The sequence below is a fragment of the Microtus ochrogaster genome, chromosome 1 (genome assembly GCF_000317375.1).
Source record: "Microtus ochrogaster isolate Prairie Vole_2 chromosome 1, MicOch1.0, whole genome shotgun sequence".
NCBI classification, from domain to species: Eukaryota; Metazoa; Chordata; class Mammalia; order Rodentia; family Cricetidae; genus Microtus; species Microtus ochrogaster.
In genome coordinates, this window is record NC_022009.1 from 125,397,919 (window position 1) to 125,419,288 (window position 21,370).

At 41.8% G+C, this 21,370-nt stretch overlaps 1 protein-coding gene across 8 annotated transcripts in view; it reads left to right on the forward strand.

The window, feature by feature from the left end:
* The first annotated feature begins 1,534 nt into the window (after positions 1 to 1,534).
* Gatb (glutamyl-tRNA amidotransferase subunit B) overlaps positions 1,535 to 21,370 on the forward strand; it is a 75,913-nt gene continuing 56,077 nt past the window's right edge. For all 8 annotated transcript variants that reach the window (XM_013348628.1, XM_026786724.1, XM_026786666.1 and 5 more), the window contains exons 1-2: positions 1,535 to 1,724; positions 3,203 to 3,353. In XM_013348628.1, the coding sequence (XP_013204082.1) occupies positions 1,549 to 1,724; positions 3,203 to 3,353 (327 nt within the window). In that variant the 5' untranslated portion in view covers positions 1,535 to 1,548. The remainder of the gene's footprint in view (positions 1,725 to 3,202; positions 3,354 to 21,370) is intronic.

Consider the following 21,370-nt stretch of genomic DNA (forward strand, 5'->3'; position numbering starts at 1 on the left):
TTAATGGAAACAGATCATAAATTGTAGCTGTATAGTTTGTAGGTCAGTGATCAATAACTGAACCAATCAGTGTGAAGTATGCAGAGCATGTATCTTTTCTTTCTCTATACTCAGACACCAATGACTTCTGCTGGATTGCTCCTCTTGGAAATCTCTGAGGCAATCAAGGACCTGAGTTTGCACAGAAAATGGGCTCCTTTTTTGGCTTCCTTACTTTACACTGGACACTCAGATACTTCAGTCAGAAACACAGAAGTTATGCCTCCTACTCCCCTACTTTTCGTCCCTCAATCTTCCCTTGCACATCTGCTGGAAATAGATTTTTTGCTTTGCCCTTCATCCCTACCTCAATACATCATCTATTTTCTAAGAATGTACCCTCTTAAACAGCACCCGCTGTCTTTTGTCAGATACATTCTCCACACTGCACTACTTCAAATATTTTTATTAGGAAAATGCTGTGGTGAATACAGACAAGGATCTGTTGGAATCAAAGATGAACAGTAGATAGCGATTAGGTACTATGTGGAAACTTAAAATTGGATGATAAAAGTGAGGTGTATTCTAGACCAAGTTTTCAAATAAAACAAAAACAACAACAAAAAATCACCCGAAATTTCAACAAGGGATAGGAAGGATTTTGTTTGGTTTTGCCTTGCTGAGGATGGAACCCACCACCTTCTACATGGTAGGCAAACGCTGTACCACCGAGCAATATCCCTAGCCAAGGATGAGTTCTGAAGTCAGACAACAATAGTAATCCATTGAGGTGATGTTCTTTCTATCAAGGTTTCTAAACGTAATTGTTTTAGATGCTGGCCGCGGGGGGAAAAATAGTAAGTCAAAAAGCACAGAAAAGTTTAATCTAGGTTTGCCTCCAGGTACCTCTGTTTAAATATTGTGCTTTTATGCCTACGTGAAAGCATCTTATTTTTTTAAAAAAACTTATTTTCTGTTTGTTTCTCTCCCTAAAATTTCAATTCTATAAATAACAACCATAGTCTTGTTTTCTACTACATCCCTGATGCCTAAGAATTGGACTAGGTCAGTAGCAGGCATGCAAAATAAGTATGGGTTGATGGACAAATTGGTGTTTGAAGCGTGTGTGCTGGCAGACAGAGAAAATAAATGTGTTTAGGAATCCAGGAAGTCTTCGTGGTGATATCAGGGTCATTTGTTTCAACTCACAGGCTTAAGCGGGCTACAAAAGCCTTGGTGAGGCTTCCTGGCCTTGGCTCTCCCTGAGCAAGCTGTGTGAACAACGCACACACGTGCGTGAACAAACTCAAAACACATGTTCTACAGCCGCAAACCTCTCCAATTCCCCGCTAGGAGGAGTCACACAGAACCCAGAAACCCTCCCACTTCTCTGGTTCTCGTCCCCGCCCCTCTCCAACAAATTTCCGGCAGCTGTTGATTTGGGTTGCCGGGAATAGTAGTCTTCCGGTCCAAGTGTACAGCGTTGTGGAGCTTTGCCAAAACTACGCTCCCCAGGCAGCCTCGCGGCAGAGGGAGGCGAGATCACCTGACTCGGGATCCGGCGATGCCATGGCGGCCTCCGTGCTGCGTCTGGGCATTCCTGGAAGACGCTGGGCTTTAGCGTGGATTGACGGCGGTTCCCGCCACCGAAGTGGGACTCAGCCTGGGCCCACGTCCAACCGGGCTAGGGGACAGAGTTCAGTGGCTCAGCTTTCCCTCCGTACGGCTCAGAAGCCGAGGAAAGGGTATATAATCTTCCTACCTTTGCCTGTCTAATGGAAGTGTGGAACGAAAATGATGGCTCTGTAGTGCAGCCTGAGGATTTTCGTGGTAGGGAGGGTGTTCACCTGTGTAACATGGGCAACCGAAGCCTAAATGAAAGCACAAAACCACGCCTGTCACCTCCACTCTCACTTAAACCTCTGTCCGAAAGTGTTTGGACAACGTGCGAGTGTAAAGTGGCATTTTCTCAGTCGTCTTACTAACGGGGTGGGTGGGGGTCTGCGGCACCAGACTCGGTTTGTATGTAGCAATCATTTAGCGTTATTACGGGCTAGCAATAATCTAAAGACAGAAAAAGCGTTTGTACAAAGCCACTGGGAATTATATTAGAAAACACTATCTAGCTGTAATTTTATGAGGAGCGTGTTCGTCTAAACCAGGAGAATGTAGTTGACAAAGTCTTCCCACTGATTATGGAAAGATTCGCTTATCCTGAACAGCTGTCGGCTGCTTTGGTCTTTTTGTCGGATGACTTCAAGCTGCCTTTAAAATACAGAAACATCAGGCAAATTTCTAATATTTTGTTGACGTTGGCATTCTTTTAGTATTTCAGTGAAGAAAAGAGGAAAAATGTTCAAAAGCATCTATCTCATATCTGTTCTTTTCATAAATTAGACTATTTCCTTTTCAGGCAATGAAACAGCAGAAATATTTTGATTAGTAATTAGAGCATGAAGAATTTCTGAATTTCTTAGTTTATTTTCTCTCACTTGTAGGATTTTTTTCCAAAATTTAAGGAGTTTGTCTTTTCTCATTCGATGTAGAACTTCATGTATTGCTTAAAACAGAATGGAATGCAAGTGAATAAGACTCTGTTTAGTATAGAAAATTGCTTAGGAGAAGTGCACAATAAGGGACATATATAGATTTCATGTGGAGTAGGGAATTTTAATTCCCCAAAGAGAACTGAGTACTGGCTCACCAGAGTAGAAATGATCAGATAAGAGCCATTTATAGCATTTACCAAGCTTTGGTAGCAATCAGGTGTGAACAAATGCATTTAAAATTACATCTCAAGAACTGAATGCGACTTGGAGGGTGAAAAAAGGTTTCCTCTCATGGTTTACTGTTTGTTTTACAAGTTTTCAGGAATACTATGTCGTGGTGGTCTATGGTATCTGTGTGACCCTGCTCCTTGTAGCTAAAAAACTATAGTATATTCAAAATGTGCTTGATAATTTATTCTTTATCCATTTTTTCTCTATTTGTAGAATCCTGGCATTTGTGTTAAACCTAAATATGATAGGGAGATAAACCTTTATCATTTACTGACTGCTTATTAACTAATAAAGTATTTACCAATAAAATGACACATTTTAAAATGTCAGCACATAAAATTTTAGTTTAAAAGCACAACTAGGACATTATTATTTGAAATCTAGGTTTATAAAACTTTATATATGGTGACAAATTAACCTTTAATCATTTTCTTTCTCTTCAGTGAACACAAATGGGCAGCTGTGGTAGGACTGGAAATTCATGCTCAGATTTGCTCCAACTCTAAGCTCTTCTCTGGAGCGCAGGTGTGCTTTGCAGCACCCCCGAATTCTTTGGTTTCTTTTTTTGATGCATCTCTGCCTGGAACTTTGCCGGTAAGGTACTTTATATCATCTGTTTTTATTAGAAAATGTTTATGTCATAGTGAATATTAACAAAGATGTCCTTATCATAGCTGGGCAGTGGTGGCACATGCCTTTAATCCCAGGACTCGGGAGGTAGAGGCAGGCGGATCTCTGTGAGTTTGAGGCCAGCCTGGTTTACAAGGGCTAGTTCCAGGACAGGCTCCAAAGCTACAGCGAAACCCTGTCTTGGAAAAGATAAATAAATAAATATATAAATAAAGTCCTTATCTGAATATTTGGACTCACTCTAAGGGAATACTTGCTTAGGGAATTTTGGATTAAACATGATGCATTAATTGATAGACCTGTCTCTGTAATTCTGATTCCAAATCTGAATGTATTTGTAGCATCAACTCACTCATTTTATACGCATTTGTAAGTGCCCATCAAACACCAGATACCTATCAGAACTGTCTGATAAACATGAGCAAAGATCCTTGCTTTAGCAGGAGTTCAAAGATGAGTAGATATGTCTTACAAACAAGTAGAGTATAATATGATTACTCTTGCAAAGGCAAGAGGATGGTTTGGGGACCTACAGGAGGGACAGTAAGTGATCAAGAGGAAAGACTATTGTGAGAAATTATAGTGGTAGATTTTGTTAAGGAAGGGTAGTTGTGTTTAAGGTATTTGAGAAGTCAAATAGGAGTAGATCTATATATACATGGAGGAGTGGCGAGGACTCAAAAAAAGCCAACCTGTATTATGTTTTCACAGTGGAAGGTCAATAGCAATAATGGTTATTAAGAGCTAAGAAGCCGTCAGTAATGGAGAAGAGAGACAACCACAATGTAAAGGGAGCTCATTTTCATTTGATCCCAAGGAGTGACTTCTCAGAAAGACTTTTAGTGTGGTATTTTTGTGTAATGAGTTGCATTTTGAAGAATAAGATGGAAGGAGCAGTGTAAATATTTAAACTAATATGCGGCGCACATTCTGTTCAGGAACTTCTCTGTCGAGTGAGAAGGGATGTGTAGACAAGGTGGTGACGAGTGTGTTCTGTGCTCTCAGTCATCTGAGTACAAGTGAGGGCAGATTGAACTGCGCAGGCTGTTGGCAGTGTCTTGCATGTGTCTGTCTGCTTTACTCAGAGCTTTGATTGGATGAAGGCAGTATCTCAGTTCTAGAACTTTGTTCTTATTTGTGCTTTTCATCATGAGGAGTCCCATCCATCCAAACCATGCCCCTGGCCACTCGTCATTTGCGGTTGGGTCCCTCTGAAGGAGACCAGACACAGACTTGTATTGTGTGCCTGTACTCTCCTCCGGTTCTCTTACAGTGCCTGTATCTCAGGGAAGAGTTCTTATTTGCTTGAGAAGAGACACCTTGGAAGCATGCTTGCCTTTTCCCTTCTGAGGTGAAAACCTGTTTTCCTTATGTGGTAGTTGACCGTCAAGAGTCTAGATGTAAACTTTTGAGTTTTGTCAAGTTTCTTCTTTTTCCTCAGTTGGGAATGTGATATCTATTTAGAGACATATGTTTGGAATTAGGCACATTTTCTGTAAAGAGACAACAGAGTCATCAGCTGTACCAGAATAGAGTCAAATATTAGAGACAGATCAAAATAGCAAGTGAGCATATTTGGAAAGCCTTGTTGTTATGTACGCTAGAAAGTTCTTGGCTCTGTGATGAATGGGTCAATAAAACAGTGAGTGCATTGAGAACATGTGAACTGAGCTTGGGGAAAAGGCGACAGTTACAGTTTGCATAAGCCAGGGTTTGTTTCTCTTCATCAGAGCCAGCAGCACTTGTGGCCCAGCGGTCTCCACGGCTGCCCTTTCATCAGGGCTGATATGCAGCGTTTGTGGCCCAGTGGTCTCCAGGAATGCTCTTTCATGAGGGCTGATCTGCAGCACTTGTGGCCCAGTGGTCTCCAGGGCTGCTCTTTTCGGCAGGGCTGATCTGCCTCCTCTTCTGAAATGTCCTTTTTAAAGGGCCCATTTTAGTCTGTAAGCCAAGGAATGTGGCCTGAGATACCACGTAGAACATACCATTCCTCTCTTCCACTTCTTTGAGCCCCATGGACACTGTTATATTCTGATGTTTTTACTCTACATCTACATAAATGATTCATCAACATATTAAAATATAGCATGTATTTTGTTGTTCTTGTTACTTTTCCCCCATAAAAAATAAATCAGTCAGCAGGGGAAAGCATCTCAGAAATGGATGTTAAAGAGAAGAATGTGTACATGAGGGTGTATGTATGCCACACACACACAGACACAGACAGACAGACAGACAAGAAAGAACAAAAGTCATTGGGAAAAGAATGATTTTCTTATTGATGGTTTTGGAAAAATTGGTTCGCTATTTAGAGAATACATATGTAGCTCCTGTGCATAAAACAAAATTTGTATATATGTATTTATATATGTGATATATATGCAACATATATTATATAGCATTATATACTATGCTTAGCTTGTAAATATGTATATATGATATGATATAAGATATATAAATGTATTTACAGATTAAATGTAAAATTAAATCACAAAATATAGGCAAATACTCACTTGTTATTTGGATAGGAAGATATTTTATAAGCATAAGAGTAAGAAGAAGACCTCATACAACAAAATTATATTGCTTTGTATTTTAGTTATCTAACAAGTATTTATTGACGCAGTGGCTCTTTTAGGAGTCTGTCTTAGGAAAACAGTTTTTTGGAAAGTGAGTAAAGACTCATCCTCAGAGATGTCTACAGCAGGACTGTTTGTAATAATGTGAATTTGGAAGCACCCAGAATTTCCCCTGTGGTGGGGGAATGGTTGAGTGAATTGTGATAAATGTATATAGTGGAGTATTATGAAGCCACTAATAATGTTTATGAAAATGTTTTAGTGACATAGAAAACCGCTAAAGATAAAAATTTCATTGAGATAAGCAGAATATATTTGTAGATAGGTCACTTAATCATCTCTTGCCTCAGTTTCTTACTTGCAAAGTGAGGATAATGTATTAGACTCATTGGATTTTTATGAGAATTAAATTAATAAACTCTTTTAAGATGCTTAGTCACTGCAGTAATAAGTGTTTCATAAATCTAATCCATTAGTGTTAATACTTAGTGACTGGTGACTTTCGTCTTTACAAAGAGTCCCTTGAGTTATTAAGCACAATTTTGTTGCCAGTGACAGCAAAAGTAACTGCTACAGACAACAATTGCTATCTTATTTGCATTTTATCAGTTCAATGTTCTAAACCATGAAAATAATCCAGGGCCCCATCACCACAGATACACTGAAAATTGTGGAAGCTATAATAGTATAGTGGATAAAGTCATTTCTCAAAAAATACTTCATTTGCAAAAAGAAGGCTGCTATGTTTTATTTTAATGTGTCATTATAAATAAGAGATTGCGTTGTCCAGAAAGTAGTGATGGGTCATTTCAAATAGACTAAAGTCTTTTTCTGGAGAACTCATTTGGTCTGTGTGTGATTTATTTTGCCTGCTGACCTCTTAAAAGAGATGCCTATGATTACAGAACCCACAAGTGGCTATAAGAGAGGTAGTGCTTTAAAATATTTGGGGAGCAGTCAGCAACCACTGAGTGTATTCAGAGTGCATGGCATTCTCCTGATTTTGTGCAGACAAGACTTCTTAAATTGTAATGCGCTCTTCCCTTTGATTGCCTTCATTCTTTCATTCAGCTGGAGTTCTTTTCCTCTCTACCAAATGCCAGCCCTGTACTAGCTCTAGAGACAGCTGTGAGGCAGGTCACCTTGCCCTCATAGAGCAAGCGAGCACTGTGATAGTGCCTGCTATCACGTGTAACTAGTGGAAATGGAGTGTGCTTGAGGAAAACATAGGATGGGCAGCCATAGTATAAGGAGTTTGTAAAACTAAGGAAAAAGTAAATGCAATGTACGGATGTGTGCTGGCTAGTTCTAGATCAGCTGCCACAGCTAGTGTCGTCTGAGAAGTGGGAACCTCAGCTGAGAAGAGACCTCCTTAAGGCTGAACTGCGCACAAGCCTGTAGAACATTTTCTTAGTTAGTGTTGATGGAGTAGGGCCCATCCCTTATCTGGTGGTATTGGACTGGTGGTCCTGGGTTCTTGAAGAAAACAGCTGAGCAAGTCATGAGGAGCAAGCCTGTAAAGAGCACTCCTCCATGGTATCAGCTCCTGCCTCCAGGTTCCCGCTCCGTTTGAGTTCCTGCCTTGGCATCCCTCAGTGAGTTGAGGATATGTAAGTCAGATAAACCTTTTCCTCTCCGAGTTGCTTTTGGTCTTAGTGTTTTAGCACAAAAATAGTAACACTAACTAAAACTGGAGGCTATGTTTTAGTTATGAAACCGGGTTATGACTAGCACTAGGGATCAGGACATGTGCCATGTGCCACCAGCAGTGAGTAGCACTGACGTCTGTCCTCTGACCTCTAGTGCTCATTGATACCTCATGTCTGCCCTTTTATTTCAGAAGTTCAAGTGTCCTGGTTTGTCCATCTTTCCTCTTTCCTTCCTTCCCCAGACAAGAATCTGTGATGATGGCTATAGAGAGTGTGTGCCAGAGAAAGGACTTTCAGGTTGCTGGTGTTGCAGAGGAGTGGAGGTCTGTCTCCCAGTAAAAAGAGGCCACAAGTCTACAGGCCCTGGAGTCTCAGAGAATGAGCACGTGACTAACTCACTTCAAAGTGTAGCTCGACAGCCACAAACCACCAGAGAGCATCATGGACAGAGTTCTTAATGGAAATGAAGTTAAACAATCTAGGAGGGAGTAGATAATGAGAAAAAATAGAAAGATTGAAAATATCCTCAAAAACTTTTAATAAATATTATCTAAGCTATAAGAGTAAAAATGAGCTCTCAAATGTAAAATTATGGTGCCTCTGTCCTCTCTCTCTCTCTCTCTCTCTCTCTCTCTCTCTCTCTCTCTCTCACACACACACACACACACACACACACACACACACACACACTATCACCACCACTAACAACAACAGCAACAAAAACTCCAAAAGAGAAGAGAAAGTCAACAAAATCTTCCCAAAGACAAAACAGATAACTTAAGTTGAACATTAGAAGAAAGTTAGAGACTCAGCCCAGGCAGCTGAGTATCTGATAAACAGAAGATAGATGTTAGGATGCTTTAACAAGGCAATGCAGATTTGTTTCCTAGAACTGAAGTACTTGTATCTCTGACTAGAAAGGGCCTGCCCACCACCCAGCATGAAGGATAAAATCAGCCTCTAATGTAGGTATGCCATGCAGTTCGTTATCATCGGAACTGAAGAGCTGAGAGAGAGGAAAATAAAAGGGTGATTGGGATCAGAGAGACACTGACTTCTCAGCGGCAGCACTCCCATCTGGAGGAGAGGGAACAAAGTCTTAAATATTCTTAACAGACAACAAATCATTCCAGCTAGAATTCTGCCCCAGTACTAATCAGTCAAGTGTGCTTGCAGAATAAATGGGCAGCTTCCATTATCTGGGTCTGGAGTAATGAAGAGTTCAGGTAGCCAGCTGTGCAGCAGCCCCTACAGCTAGCAGAGGGAGGAGGACCAGGGAAGACAGGGCGGTGCGAACAGCAGGTGCCTATAAACTGGGCTCTCTAAGGAGAATGAGCACCAAGTGTGTACAAAGAAGCAAATGAAAGGAATGCCAACTACAGGATGTTCTAGAAAGCAAATAACATCACAGAAAATTTCTCAGTAGAAAGCATGTTTAAGAAATAATAGAAGCATTGGATTCTGATGAAACAAAAATATATGACATGATTCAGATATTAGGGAGAAGAAGTAGCAAAACTAAACTCATCTTTACCATAAGTGAAAGTCACATTCTAAACGAGAGAGAGAGAGAGAGAGAGAGAGAGAGAGAGAGAGAGAGAGAGAGAGAGAGAGAGAGAGAGAGAGATATTCTTCACGAACAGTTCTGGGCACTTATTAGTTCTCTTCATTTTAGACCTCTAGTTAGTAGCTTGGCTTTGTTTTTTTATTTTAGAGGAGGGTGTTTACGTTATTTTTGTTTACATTTTAAATTGGGCAATAGTAAATGATTTAGAGCTCTGAAGAGACAGGTTTTTGGTCATGGGGACTTTTTTCACCAAGGTTTCTTTTTTTATTCACAAGATAAAATTAAGTAACATTCCCTACATTGCTTTCCAGGTTCTGTTGGTGATATTTCTTCCCTTTTTGTTCTCAAAGACCAAACAATGAGGACCCTTTCTTCCCCCATCCTTACAATACTCACCTGTACTCATGTTCCTGCATGTGCTCGAGCTCCCAGCCATCCTAGCAGCCTGGCTTCATAGCCTTTCATATCACCCAGCTTATCAGGAAGGGCAAGCTCTCGGGGTGAGCATATTCTATTTTTTAAAAAACAGATATAAAGTAATAAAGCAAGAGCAAGTCCTTCTGAAATAGTTATATAAAAGTGGTGGGGAAGGCTTCCTGTTGTTATTCCTTTGCCTTGAAACTCCCAGCAGTAAATTCTGGAAGTGAAGTGAGCCACATCCAAGTTCTAAAACAAGGGCACCGTGTCACCCATTGTAACAGCTTACCAAGCCTGTCCTTTGCCAGTTTTTAGGAAGGCTTGTCACATGGCAAATGGCCAAGCAGTCTTAGCCTTCACCAGCAGGTGATGGATTTCTCCAAAAGTCTCCTGGCACAGAGTACTATTTAAAAATAGAAAAATAAATACCAGAGGAGACTGCCCAAAGATCTGAAGGTGGTTGCTGCCAGGAACACAATTGGGTGTCTGGGCTGGGGTAGGACCCACTGCCTTTCATTATCAGTTAAAAGTGTCAAAAGCTAAGTAAATAAAGGCAACTCCTAGACAAGCTTCTTTCAAAAGCAGACATTTTCAGAGCACAGGGGGAGGGACCACTCGCTCCTCACTGTAGCCCGAGGGGAAGATGTGGCTCTCCCCATGTAGGCACAGATACATTTCGTAGGTTTAAGCACACGAAGCTGAGGGAGCCCTCATCATTTCTTGTCCCTCATGCTCCTCTTGTTCCTGTCTGCTGCATTCTGGGTCTGTGGGTGATGAGCTCTCAGTTCTTGTGTACTTCAAGCTATTTGTGCTTCTCTCTCAGTCTTGAATGATAGCGTAGAATTCCGTGTTGACATTTATTTCCCCTCAGCACTTTGAAGATGCGATTCCACTGTCTTTGGGCATCTGTTACTGCTGATGAGGAGGCTGTGTCCCTGTGGGTAATTTGTTCTCTCTGAAAGTGTTAGCCAGGATAGTTCCAGGTGTTCTCCTCTGTGCACAGTGTGGTTTTCAGCTTGACTGTACCTGTACCATAAAGTTGTCTGCAGAATAAATTCATGGCGGCTTCCACCAGTGCCCGTTGGTCTTCATCGGATGAACAGTTCTTGCATTATTTCTTAACACAGTACAGTTCCATGCCAAAGTCTCGCTGCGCACTGGAGTCAGATCCAAGGTCGGGGTCTTCCTTCTCTAAGTTGTCTTTCACCCGTGACCAGAGGTGGGTGACCTCCTCCAGGTCTACTTCCAGGTGGTGGCAGATGTTCTGCCTGGACTGGGAGTTTTGGCTGAAAGCTTTCTCCAGGGAGCCGCTTACGATCTCTGCCTTCGTGGGTGTTTTCAGTTACCCACAGCTGGAGTTTTCAGCTGCATTCACAATAATGATCTGCTAACAGTGCTTGTTCTGTGGCAGATTAGCTTATTGTAACCTCCTAACAATCCAGTGAGGCAGTTACTATGGTTACTGAAATTAGAAGGTAAGTGGAGAAGCCAGGGTTAAAACCCAGTAGTGTGGCCTCAGAGCTCACGCCCTTGTCCCAACACTGGCCTGATGTTTGTGGCTGCCCCTGGTCACTACGTGGCCTTAACTTCATAGCATGCACAGCTTTGGCCCCAGGTGAATCTCTTTCTTGCATTGAGCTTGACTGTTGTTTGTTGGGTGTCTGCTCATGCATGTGTGCATTTATGAACATCAGTGTGTACAAATGTACGTATGTATGAATAGGACGAATACCCCCTGTTCTCTTGAGTTTCTGTACTATGTCTGCTTCTGTCTAGGCTGCCATCCTGACCTCTGATAAACATTCCTTCCTGGTTCTGAATTAGTGACCTTTCTGAATGGTTTTTAGGAGCACATTTTATCTTCTTACTTTACCTTAGTTTTAGAATTTTATGGAATTTCATCATGAATCTTCAGACTGAAAAGGTCAGCCAGCCCATTTTGTTGCTTGTTGGTGGGATTACAGCCAAATCAAGGACAACTTTCTTTGTTTTTATTAGCAACCTCATTCATTATTTTGAGCAAGTTAACTAATTATTTGTCTACAGAACTATAAACAGGATCCTAGATTATTTGCTTACAGTTGATTATTTCCTGTTTATCAATATCATTCTAATTTCTCTTGTTGAAATACTCTGGATGTGAAATAGGATAAAAAATTAGAAACAAAATATATTTATTTACTAAAATATCATAGGTCTACAAGAGCTAGTTCCAGGACAGGCTCCAAAACCACAGAAAAACCCTATCTCGAAAAACAACAACAACAAAAAAAATATCATAGGATTTACAAGTTTATTCATTCCATAATTGTCCAGATGTTTCCAGGAATGGTGAGATGTCAACAAGGCATCAAGTGTGTTTGAAATACATGCCTGTGCAAGCCTGCATGCTCGAACACACATGCACACTTCTTGTGATTTCAACTGCCTGAGCCCTCCTAGTTCATTCTGTGAGTAGGAGAAAGGAGAGAGGACACTTATACCTGCTGCCCCCGGAGGTAGGGAAGCTCAGTGCAGCTCAGCAGATATGTTCCTCTGATAATCGGGTTGTACCATTAATGAAATTAATTGGGAACCTGAGATCTGCTCTTGTTTTGTTATTTGGAAGCTTTTATCCGTATGCAACACAGAACTCCCTAGCAAACACAAGGCCCCCTTTTTCCAAAACTGGGCAAAAACATTAAAAGCCATTTTTTCATATGTTTATGCAAAAACACTCTCCTCTCTTCTCACTATCAGACAGTCTAAAAAGCATTTGGGGCTTTCCATACCAGAGATGTTTAGAATTGGCCCTGACAATTTATAGAATTTTATAGAACTTTTATTCACAAGAATATGTACTATTAACAAGGCACATGTAACACAGGGTAGACATGTTGGGATGCCCACCCCATAGGAATCTGATAATAGTGCACACAGCACACAGTGAGCTGGATATGCATTCTTGAATCTAAGCCTGCAGATTGCACCAAAAGAAGTCTTGCCTCTCTGAAAATGATGATGCTAATACATTTTTAAGTACTTTGGGCTTAATTTATTTTTGAAATCCATATGACATTTATTTAAAGTTGGGTAAATCAGCAATATCCTGCTCTCTAAACATAGCAGATATTACCAATAACTTGTTTTGAAGGCCTAATCAATTTAGAAATACTTCACTAGATCTAGAGAAGGTCAGCTGAGAGACCTTCCTCACCCTTTATTCTGAACGTATTCACAAAGTTGTTTTTAACTTAAAACTTAAAACAATGAGTCAGGAAAACATTGGAAAATGTGTCCATGGGCACACCTTGTAATCGTGTTTAATTCTGTATCCGTTCATTGAGTGGTGTTGTTACATCATGAGGTGATGTCTATCTGGCGAGTGGAAGACAAAATTCTGTCAGCATTTGCTTTAATGAAATCTGTGGAAGTTATAATTACATGGTGTTGCCAGACACTCTGAGTCCCTCTTACAGTTGTACTCTTGCTTTGTAGAGTATGGTGTTCAGGGATGGGGAGTTTGCCTGTATCCCTTCCCCTCTAAAGCAGGTGTGTGTGGGCATAGGAGGGTTCTCTTCAGCTCTTAACCCGTTCCAGTGGTCCACACTTTCCCAGTGGTATACCTGGCTGTCTCATGATGATGATGGACTGGGTGACCTCCCTTCTGTTCATGGAGGAACATTTGACTTCCTCCTTGTTCTGGGCTTTCCCCCTGTCGCTCCCAAGCACTTTCTCACCCCGCCCCTCAGCCAGTCTTCATACAGCATGTGCTGCATGTGCTCTAACTCCAGTCACGCCAGTTTTACTTCTGTCCGTGTATTGGTTCCATACAGTTGACTGATTATCCTTTCGTGTGTTGTTTTGAGGGATTTCTGTTTACTCTTCTGAAAAAGCAGTTTGTTGTAATATGAGTGGTGGGGCTGCGTCTCCAGCACCCTAGCCACCTCCGGCTAGCTTTACCCGAAATAATTACATGGACACTGTATTCTTTTAAACACCACTTGGCCCATTATATCTAGCCTTTTCTCGGCTAACTCTCGCACCTGGACTAGCCCATTTCTTATAATCTGTTGTAGCCCACGAGGTGGCTTACCAGGGAGCTTCTAGCCTACGCCCATCCTGGGTTGGAGCTTCATCACATGCGTCTTGGAGAGCAGAGCTATCCCCGCGTCCGCCCAGGAGAGGGGAGCATGGCGTCTCTGCTCCAGACAGCAGAGCTGTTGAGTCTGAGCTCACTTCCTCTTCCTCCTAGCATTCTGTTCTGTTTACTCCTCCCACCTATGTTTTAACCTATCAGGGCAAGCAGCTTCTTTATTTAATTAACCAATGGCCTTCCTCCATCAGCAGTTTATGGGTCTTTGGGGGCAACTTGATAGAATCTTGCTTAGAACATGGACATTACAATAAATATATACATTTGCTCCTGTGCATATGCATGAACACACACGAAGAGAAGTTATGAAAGAATTTTCCAAGCATCTAAAACTTTTTTATGGGTCTCTTTCTAAAGTGTATTATGTGCTGTCCCAAAATAGAGTATCTTGAACATAAGGTAATCTTTGCTTGATTGCTTAAAGTTATCAGCAACATCAGTTACTGCTGGAGTTGTAATATAATGGTGCCTTGAAGAGCTATTGAAGTGTGCAAAGCTATCTGATCATACAGTAAATGCTAGCAATAGCCTATTCTTTTTAGATTTCACAGTACAGTGTTTCTCCTTGTGTTCACAGCCATTACCTCCCACTCTCCTCCTCCTCCTCCTCCTCCTCCTCCTCCTCCTCCTTTTTCGTCCTCTTCCTCCTTTTTCGTCCTCCTCCTGCTGCTTCTTCTTTTAGAGCTACCGTCACCATATTTGACTCTAGAAGTCGTTTCTTGCTTGTTTTCCACTTCTGAATTCTTATTTCTGATCTCCAGGCTTGTTAGAGTAAATGAAAGCACAGCTCAGCATAGAGCCCCATCCTACAAGTAAAGTACACAGACCATGCAGGAACCATTCTTGAAGCGGCAGGTATCATGACACCAGAGTAGAAAGAAATGCTTAAGTCACTTGGTCTAGGCCTTCTCCGTACAGATGAAGTGCGTACTGTTGTGACTGGCCCAGCTGGAGTCACACAGTCACCTCTCAGACCAGCTTCTGTATTAGTCAGGATTCACTAGAGGAGCAGAATTTTCATGGAGTGAAGATTTCTTATGAAGGAGATATATTAGATGCTTGTACAGTTGGGGCTGGGTAGTCTGACTGTGACTGTCTATATAATGAAAGGCTGAGAACCTAGAGACTACCCAGTCTACAAGGCTGGATGCCCCAGCACTCACAGTCTGGCACTGACAGCTCCTGCAGAGCCTTGGTCTTCAGTCCATGCTGGAAGATCAAAGAAGCTGTGTTGTGATGTCAGTAAGGAATGGCAGCAGTTGCAGCAGCAGGGTAGATGCACGCACCAGCAAGGAGTGAAGGTGGGCAAGCAAGAACAGCGCCACTTTGTCTCAGACCTTCTTGAAAGTGGGCTGCTGTGGAAGGTGCTGCTCACTGCGGGGGACGCCCTGCCCTGGTCAGTGCACAGGAAATACCCTCACAGACTCACCCAGAAGAGGTCATTTAGTTGATTATAGTTCCAATCATGTTGACAACCAAGATCAGTCACCCCAGTTCCAAAGTATGGTCTTCTATAAAGGAGTTACAAGAGCTTTATGTAGGTGGCTATTATTTCATAGATAGATAATCTATGAACTTGTAAACATACATCTCAAACATGAATTCCATTAACAGATATATCTATAATATAAACATATATATTATGCTTATAGATGTACTCTTCTCTATACACACACACATATACACACATACAGGGCGTTGACTGCCTCTACGTACATATATATAATACACAAATGCAGGGCGTTGACTGCCTCTACATACATATATATAATACACAAATGCAGGGCGTTGACTGCCTCTACATACATATATATAATACACAAATGCAGGGCGTTGACTGCCTCTCCATACATATATATAATACACACACATCATGCATCATGTGTATGATGACCTTGATTAAACCTGGAGAAAGAGAAAAGAAGTGTGCATAGAAGAAAGGAGATCTAACCTAACTAACTACAAATCGAGGCCTGTGCATTGCAGACAGCTGTGGCTTCAGACAGCTTGCCAGGATTCACCAAGTCATGACAATAACAAAACTTTATCTTGGACTTTTTGTGTTCCATTTTGGCTAATTTCCTCTGTACTCTTTTCCAACTTGCTGATTTTCTCTTTATTGTGTCTCTTCTATAATGTGTGTGGATTTTTGTTTTTAATTTTACTGTGAATGTCTCATTTATGGAAATTCTGTTTTCTCTTTCAAATATCTTGTTTTTCTAAAAATAATGTCTTTTTTTAAAAAAAAAGGTTAGACTGTTTCTTCAAGAACTTTAAATCTGCTTATTTTGTGGTCTGTGTTTAGTGGTTCTAAACACACCTAAAAGCACCCAGGTGATCTTCCTGTCTTACTCTGCTTTTCTCCCACTGATTCTGACCGGGGCTCAGTGATTGCCTTATGTGTCCTGTGGTCTGGCTATCTAACCCAAGTTGATGATAAGGATCTGTCGGTGGTTTGCTCGAAAGTGAGTCTTCCAGAGACCTGCTTTATTGGCTGTAGTCCAATGCTCCCGCCTGAGGTGTATGTCGTTTATCTTTTAGTTTGAGGGAGCTGGAGCATGGCAGCATTAGGAATTTTGGCCTGAGCCATCGGAGAGCAGCCTATCCATCCTTAGGGCTGGCTCCCGTGCGCACAGAACCTGAGCTAACACTTCACTAAGGTGGAAACTGCACATGAACCTTGGGGGGCATTTTAGATGTGAACCACAGCAGTGGCCTTTCTTATCTCATCCTTAAGGAATCAGTCCCTTAACCTCTGTGTGGAAATGATGTCATTCATCCCTCTGAAGGAGCCACAGAAGACAGTAGGGTGGACCTGAGTGGAGTAGCTGCTCTGGCGGGAACAGCAATGAAGACTTGGAGTCCATTTTCTTTTCTGTTCTCACCCTGGGGACCTGGAGGGACCTTGTCAGCCTTGTCCAAACTTTTCCCACAATGCCTTGTTCCTGGGCAGCAGACTCCATTCTCCAGGCTTCGTTTTAAACAAGAAACCATGCGTATTTTTGTCTCAGAAGGGCATTAGTCACGTTTTCATAGTCCCCCATTGGTTTCTTTTTCTCTTAGTATTGGTCCTCCAATAAGGTAGGTGTTCAAGAGCCCTTGTTAGAGGGGCCAGTGCCACACCTTAGAACTCTGAACTCTTTCACACGAACTGTGTCTACACAGCACAAAAAGTCTGTAATACTAGAAAAGGAGGTGAGGGTGTATAGAAAATAAAATATGAGCACATTACCAAAGATTCCAGGAGTACAAAGCTTACGGGGTTTTTTGGTGATATAAATAAGTAGTAGTTTAAAAAAAAAAACCCACGTAACCGTGTTCTGTGACACTATTTCTGTCTGACACCCAGGCAGCTCACACAGGCTTTGTTCCGGTGATTTATACAGAAGTCTGTAATAACATGCAGCCTGAAGTCACACTGCTGGGCACCATTCATTTTCCCATGGACAGTCTGGGACTAAAACCTTGCAGCAGACCTGGGAAAGCACTTCTGTCCCAGTGCATGCTGGCCTTGGTGACTGCGAGTCATGCTCTTCACCTCAGGGTGTCCTAGTGATGCTGCGGGCTGGCAGGTTCTGGATGGAAGGTTTTAAGGGGTCCAGCAGGTGGAGCTTTCTCAAACTGTGGGCATGCCTCTGCCAACAGATAGTCACGTGACTGGAGTGGCTGTGTGTGCCGCTCTTCCAAAGGCGCTCCTTCCAGCTTTGTTCTGAGGAGTTAGACAAGGAGCCCGTGGTGGAAATGCTGTTTCTTCACAGCCCATCCACATGTGACCAGCTCATTCTTTCAAGAAGGGCATAGCATAGAAAGGCCTACGATATGGGGACAAGGGAATGGAGATTGCCTGAACTCTTGAAAAAAGTGATCATCCAGCTATTTGTTATCACCTGTGTCATATCTGGAAGGGGATGTAAGACATTTGGGGTGGGTCCTGTGGAACTCTTTGTTCACACTAAGAGTATATAGTTGTTGTCTGTCTGTCTGTTTGCCCGAGCCTTCCTAAGCTAGACACAATTTTGTGTCTTTAGCTCCATGTGTAGCATTGGCGAGCTGGGGAAAATCTGGCTGCCTTCTATACTATGACATCTTGGGGAATGTTTTCCCTCATCTCTTTTTACAATCTTGGCAAAGCTAAGAAGTCATTTTGCCTTGGCATCCAGAGATGGCAAACGTGGGTTGGATAATTCTGGCAGAGTTAGGTAACTAGGCTGTGCTCCTCAAAGAGCATTCTGTTCCTCATGGCAGAGCGTCCTTGCCTAGTGAGCCTGGTGCCTCTCAGCCTTCCACATCCAGCCACATCCTTAGAGCAAAGACTAGAGATGGCAGGACAGTAGGTAGAAATGAAAACACACTAGTGTGTTTCCAGGAGCCATAAAATACTCCATCCAAATCTCCTTTCATAGGTGTAGAAGCAAGAATGGTAAGGGTCCTTGTCATGCGTGCTCTGCAGCCTCCTTACAAGACCCACACCAGTGAGCACCAGCCCCACTTGGTAGGTGAGGCAGCTGAGGGTTTGATGTGTACCCAGTGACATAGGGAGGCCAGCAACCTACCTAAAATATGGGTGAGAAATCGCCCTGCTGCCAGTCTTAGTGCAAAGCAGACTGTGTTGCTTTCTGCAGTATTGTTTGTTTTCAACAAAATATAATGGGATTGTTTCCTTACAGCTTTTGTAAACCTTTAGAACCTGTAGCCATCCATCAGCACCTTTGTTTATCCCTCACAGCCAGCTGCCGACTTATTTACCTTAGTTCTCATTCCCTTCCATTGTTACATCTATGCAGAGAAATTCATGTCTGTGAACACACCTCCTAGACCCTCAAGTGGCATAGACTTTATTTGGCCTGATTATATATTCAATTCTTGACTTTTCATCATTAAAATATAAACTCTCCCATTTGATCATGGCAAATAGGATGGTGGTGGTAGATACCTACCAGTCTCCTGAATAACTTAGACAGCACAATAATCTGAGTAATAAATGGTTAATACTAAAGTTTCAATAACAGAAACCTTGACCTTTCTCTTTCAGAAAAGCACAAATTGGAAAATGTACATACATATTTACATAGTGAGGCAACAGAATGAAGTATTAGTAGAAAGAAGCTTGCCTATAACTTTGGGGGAAGCTTAATATATTCTTTCTTTTTTAAACTTTGTTTTGTTTTAGTTATTTATATGTGCATTTTTTATCTGTATGAGTGTGTGCACAAGAGTGTCGGGGCCCTGTGAGGTCAGAGGCATCAGACCCCCTTGAAGCTGGGGTTACACATGCTTGTGAGTTGGTAAGAACAGAACTCAGGTCCTCTGTAAGAGCAGTGCACACTCTTAGTGGTTGGGCCATTATTCCAACTCTGATAAATGTAAGAAAAGATATAACTGGTAAAATAATAATTGTTAGGGGAGGGGATGAGAGGAAGTAACGGGGTGGATTTAATCCAAATATGTATGCAAGTATGAACATTAAATAAAATGTATTTTTAGAAGAATGAATTTTTATATTCATAAAAATATACATTCCTTCTTATATGTAGGATTTTTAGGTTCTGTGTAGACATTGTAGAATTCTGTTCACTAATATTTTTTGTTCCATTTTACTGAGAGTTGTACTACACCTCAGTATCTATAATGGGGCCTATAACTTTATTGAATCTATGACATAGGACAGTTTCGATGGATACAGTTAGTGTATAGGATGCCATCTTATCACATCTCACTGTCCTCCCAGGTGGGATCTACTCCTACACCTTCCCCTTACATTTTTATTCAGAAGCCATTCACATTTATAGGAAATTTGAAAGGGTAGTGCAAGGAATATTCTCCTTGCATCTCCATTCCCCCCCCTTAGATGAGCCATTGGAGAGTTAAGTTACAGATGACACAGCACTTCATTTCTAAATATTTCAGCATCTGTCATCCGAGGAGAAAGCACATTTGTCATGTATGAATTCCCGCTGGTGTCTCACTCAGGAAAACTAACCCACACACAGTGCCATTATTTGTCGATTCATATTCAAGTGTGTCCGTCTCTTCCCTTTCTCTCTCCTCCTCTCACTTCTTCCATTTCTTCCTTCACAAATTGATACTTTCTAAGAATGCCTACGTTAGTGATTTTGTCTTATTGTATGCTGTTGAAGCATTCATCATTAGCACAGATTACTGCCCCCGGAAGCTGGGCATGTTACACGTATGCACTTCTGCTTCCCTTTGAATCTCCTTGACTTTTGTGTCTCCCACAGATACATCTGGAAGCATCTGGAAACGTTAGACTCTTCAAAGCCTCCCTTCTCAGGACACCCTGGGCTGCTGACAGCTCAGGCGCAGGTTTTCATAGGAGACTCCTCGTATTCAGACTCTTGTCCTCCCAGTTTCTTACTCAGAATGATAGCAAGTACTTAAGAGTTTGGCTGGTTCATGCCAGTTGTTTCTTTCTCAGCCATAATCAAATCTTTCAACTTAATACTGAGCTAATCCATACATGGCAGAAAGCAAATCTCAACTTGGATTTTCAGGGCGCGCCGCTCCTCACGTCTGTGTTTCTTATCACCCTCTGCTGTGCTGAGATTTCAGTAATGCCTCGCAGCTTGTGCATGCAGTCCTCGTGGGTGTAGAGTCTCATTCGTAAATGCAGGCGAGTCAGCAAGGTTAGTATTCTGTGTGGGGACTTTCTCCACAGAAATGATCTTTACAAGTTTCAAGATAATAAAATGGGAAAGACAAATATTCATAAACTAAATAGGAAGTAGTTCTGCATTAAAACTCTCAGCCCCATCTCAAAATCGGTCAAAAAGAACAACTTATTTTTATTTTTATTTGGTTGTGTCTTTTCCCCTTGATTCTCGATGCCTTCTCTGTGCCTTTTCTCCATAAACTCATTGCTTTTCAAAAGCAGCTCCCCACTACTTTAGAAGAGAAACTCACAGCCATGTGACCACAGTGGGCAGTGTGGGGGAAGGCAGGAATACAGGTCCAGCTGTTAGAAATTCATTTCTTTTCCTTCAGGATGGAAACTTTTCTTTCCTCAGGTGGACATACAGTGTTATTCGAGAACAGGTTGCTTCACTCTTGGTGTGGGATGTCCTTCTGTATATGTGTTGCTTTTATTGCTTTTATTGGTCAGTAAAGAAGCTGCTTTCAGCCAATGGCTTAGCAGAGTAGAGCAGTAGAGCAGGGCAGGAATTCCAAGCAAATGGAGGAGAAAGAAGGCAGAGTCAAGGAGAAGCCCTGTCGTCACCCACAGGAGACAGACTCACCGGGAACCTTGCCGGCAAGCACAGCCATATGGCAATACACAGATTAATAGAAATGGGTTAATTCAAGCTATAAGAGTTAGTCAGAAATATGCTTAAGCTATTGGCCAAACAGTATTGCGATTAATACAGATTTCTGTGTGATTATTTCGGGAGTCTGGGAGGCCGGAAAACCAACAAGCAGCCTCCCCAACACACTCTAAAGACAGAAAATGACTTTAACCCACAAACCTATGAACACCTGATTTTCGATAAAGGAGCTAAAAGTATACAATGGAAAAAAGAGAGCCTCTTCAACAAATTGTGCTGGCAAAACTGGATGTCAATCTGCAGAAGAATGAAAATAGACCCATATCTATCACCATGCACAAAAATCAAGTCCAA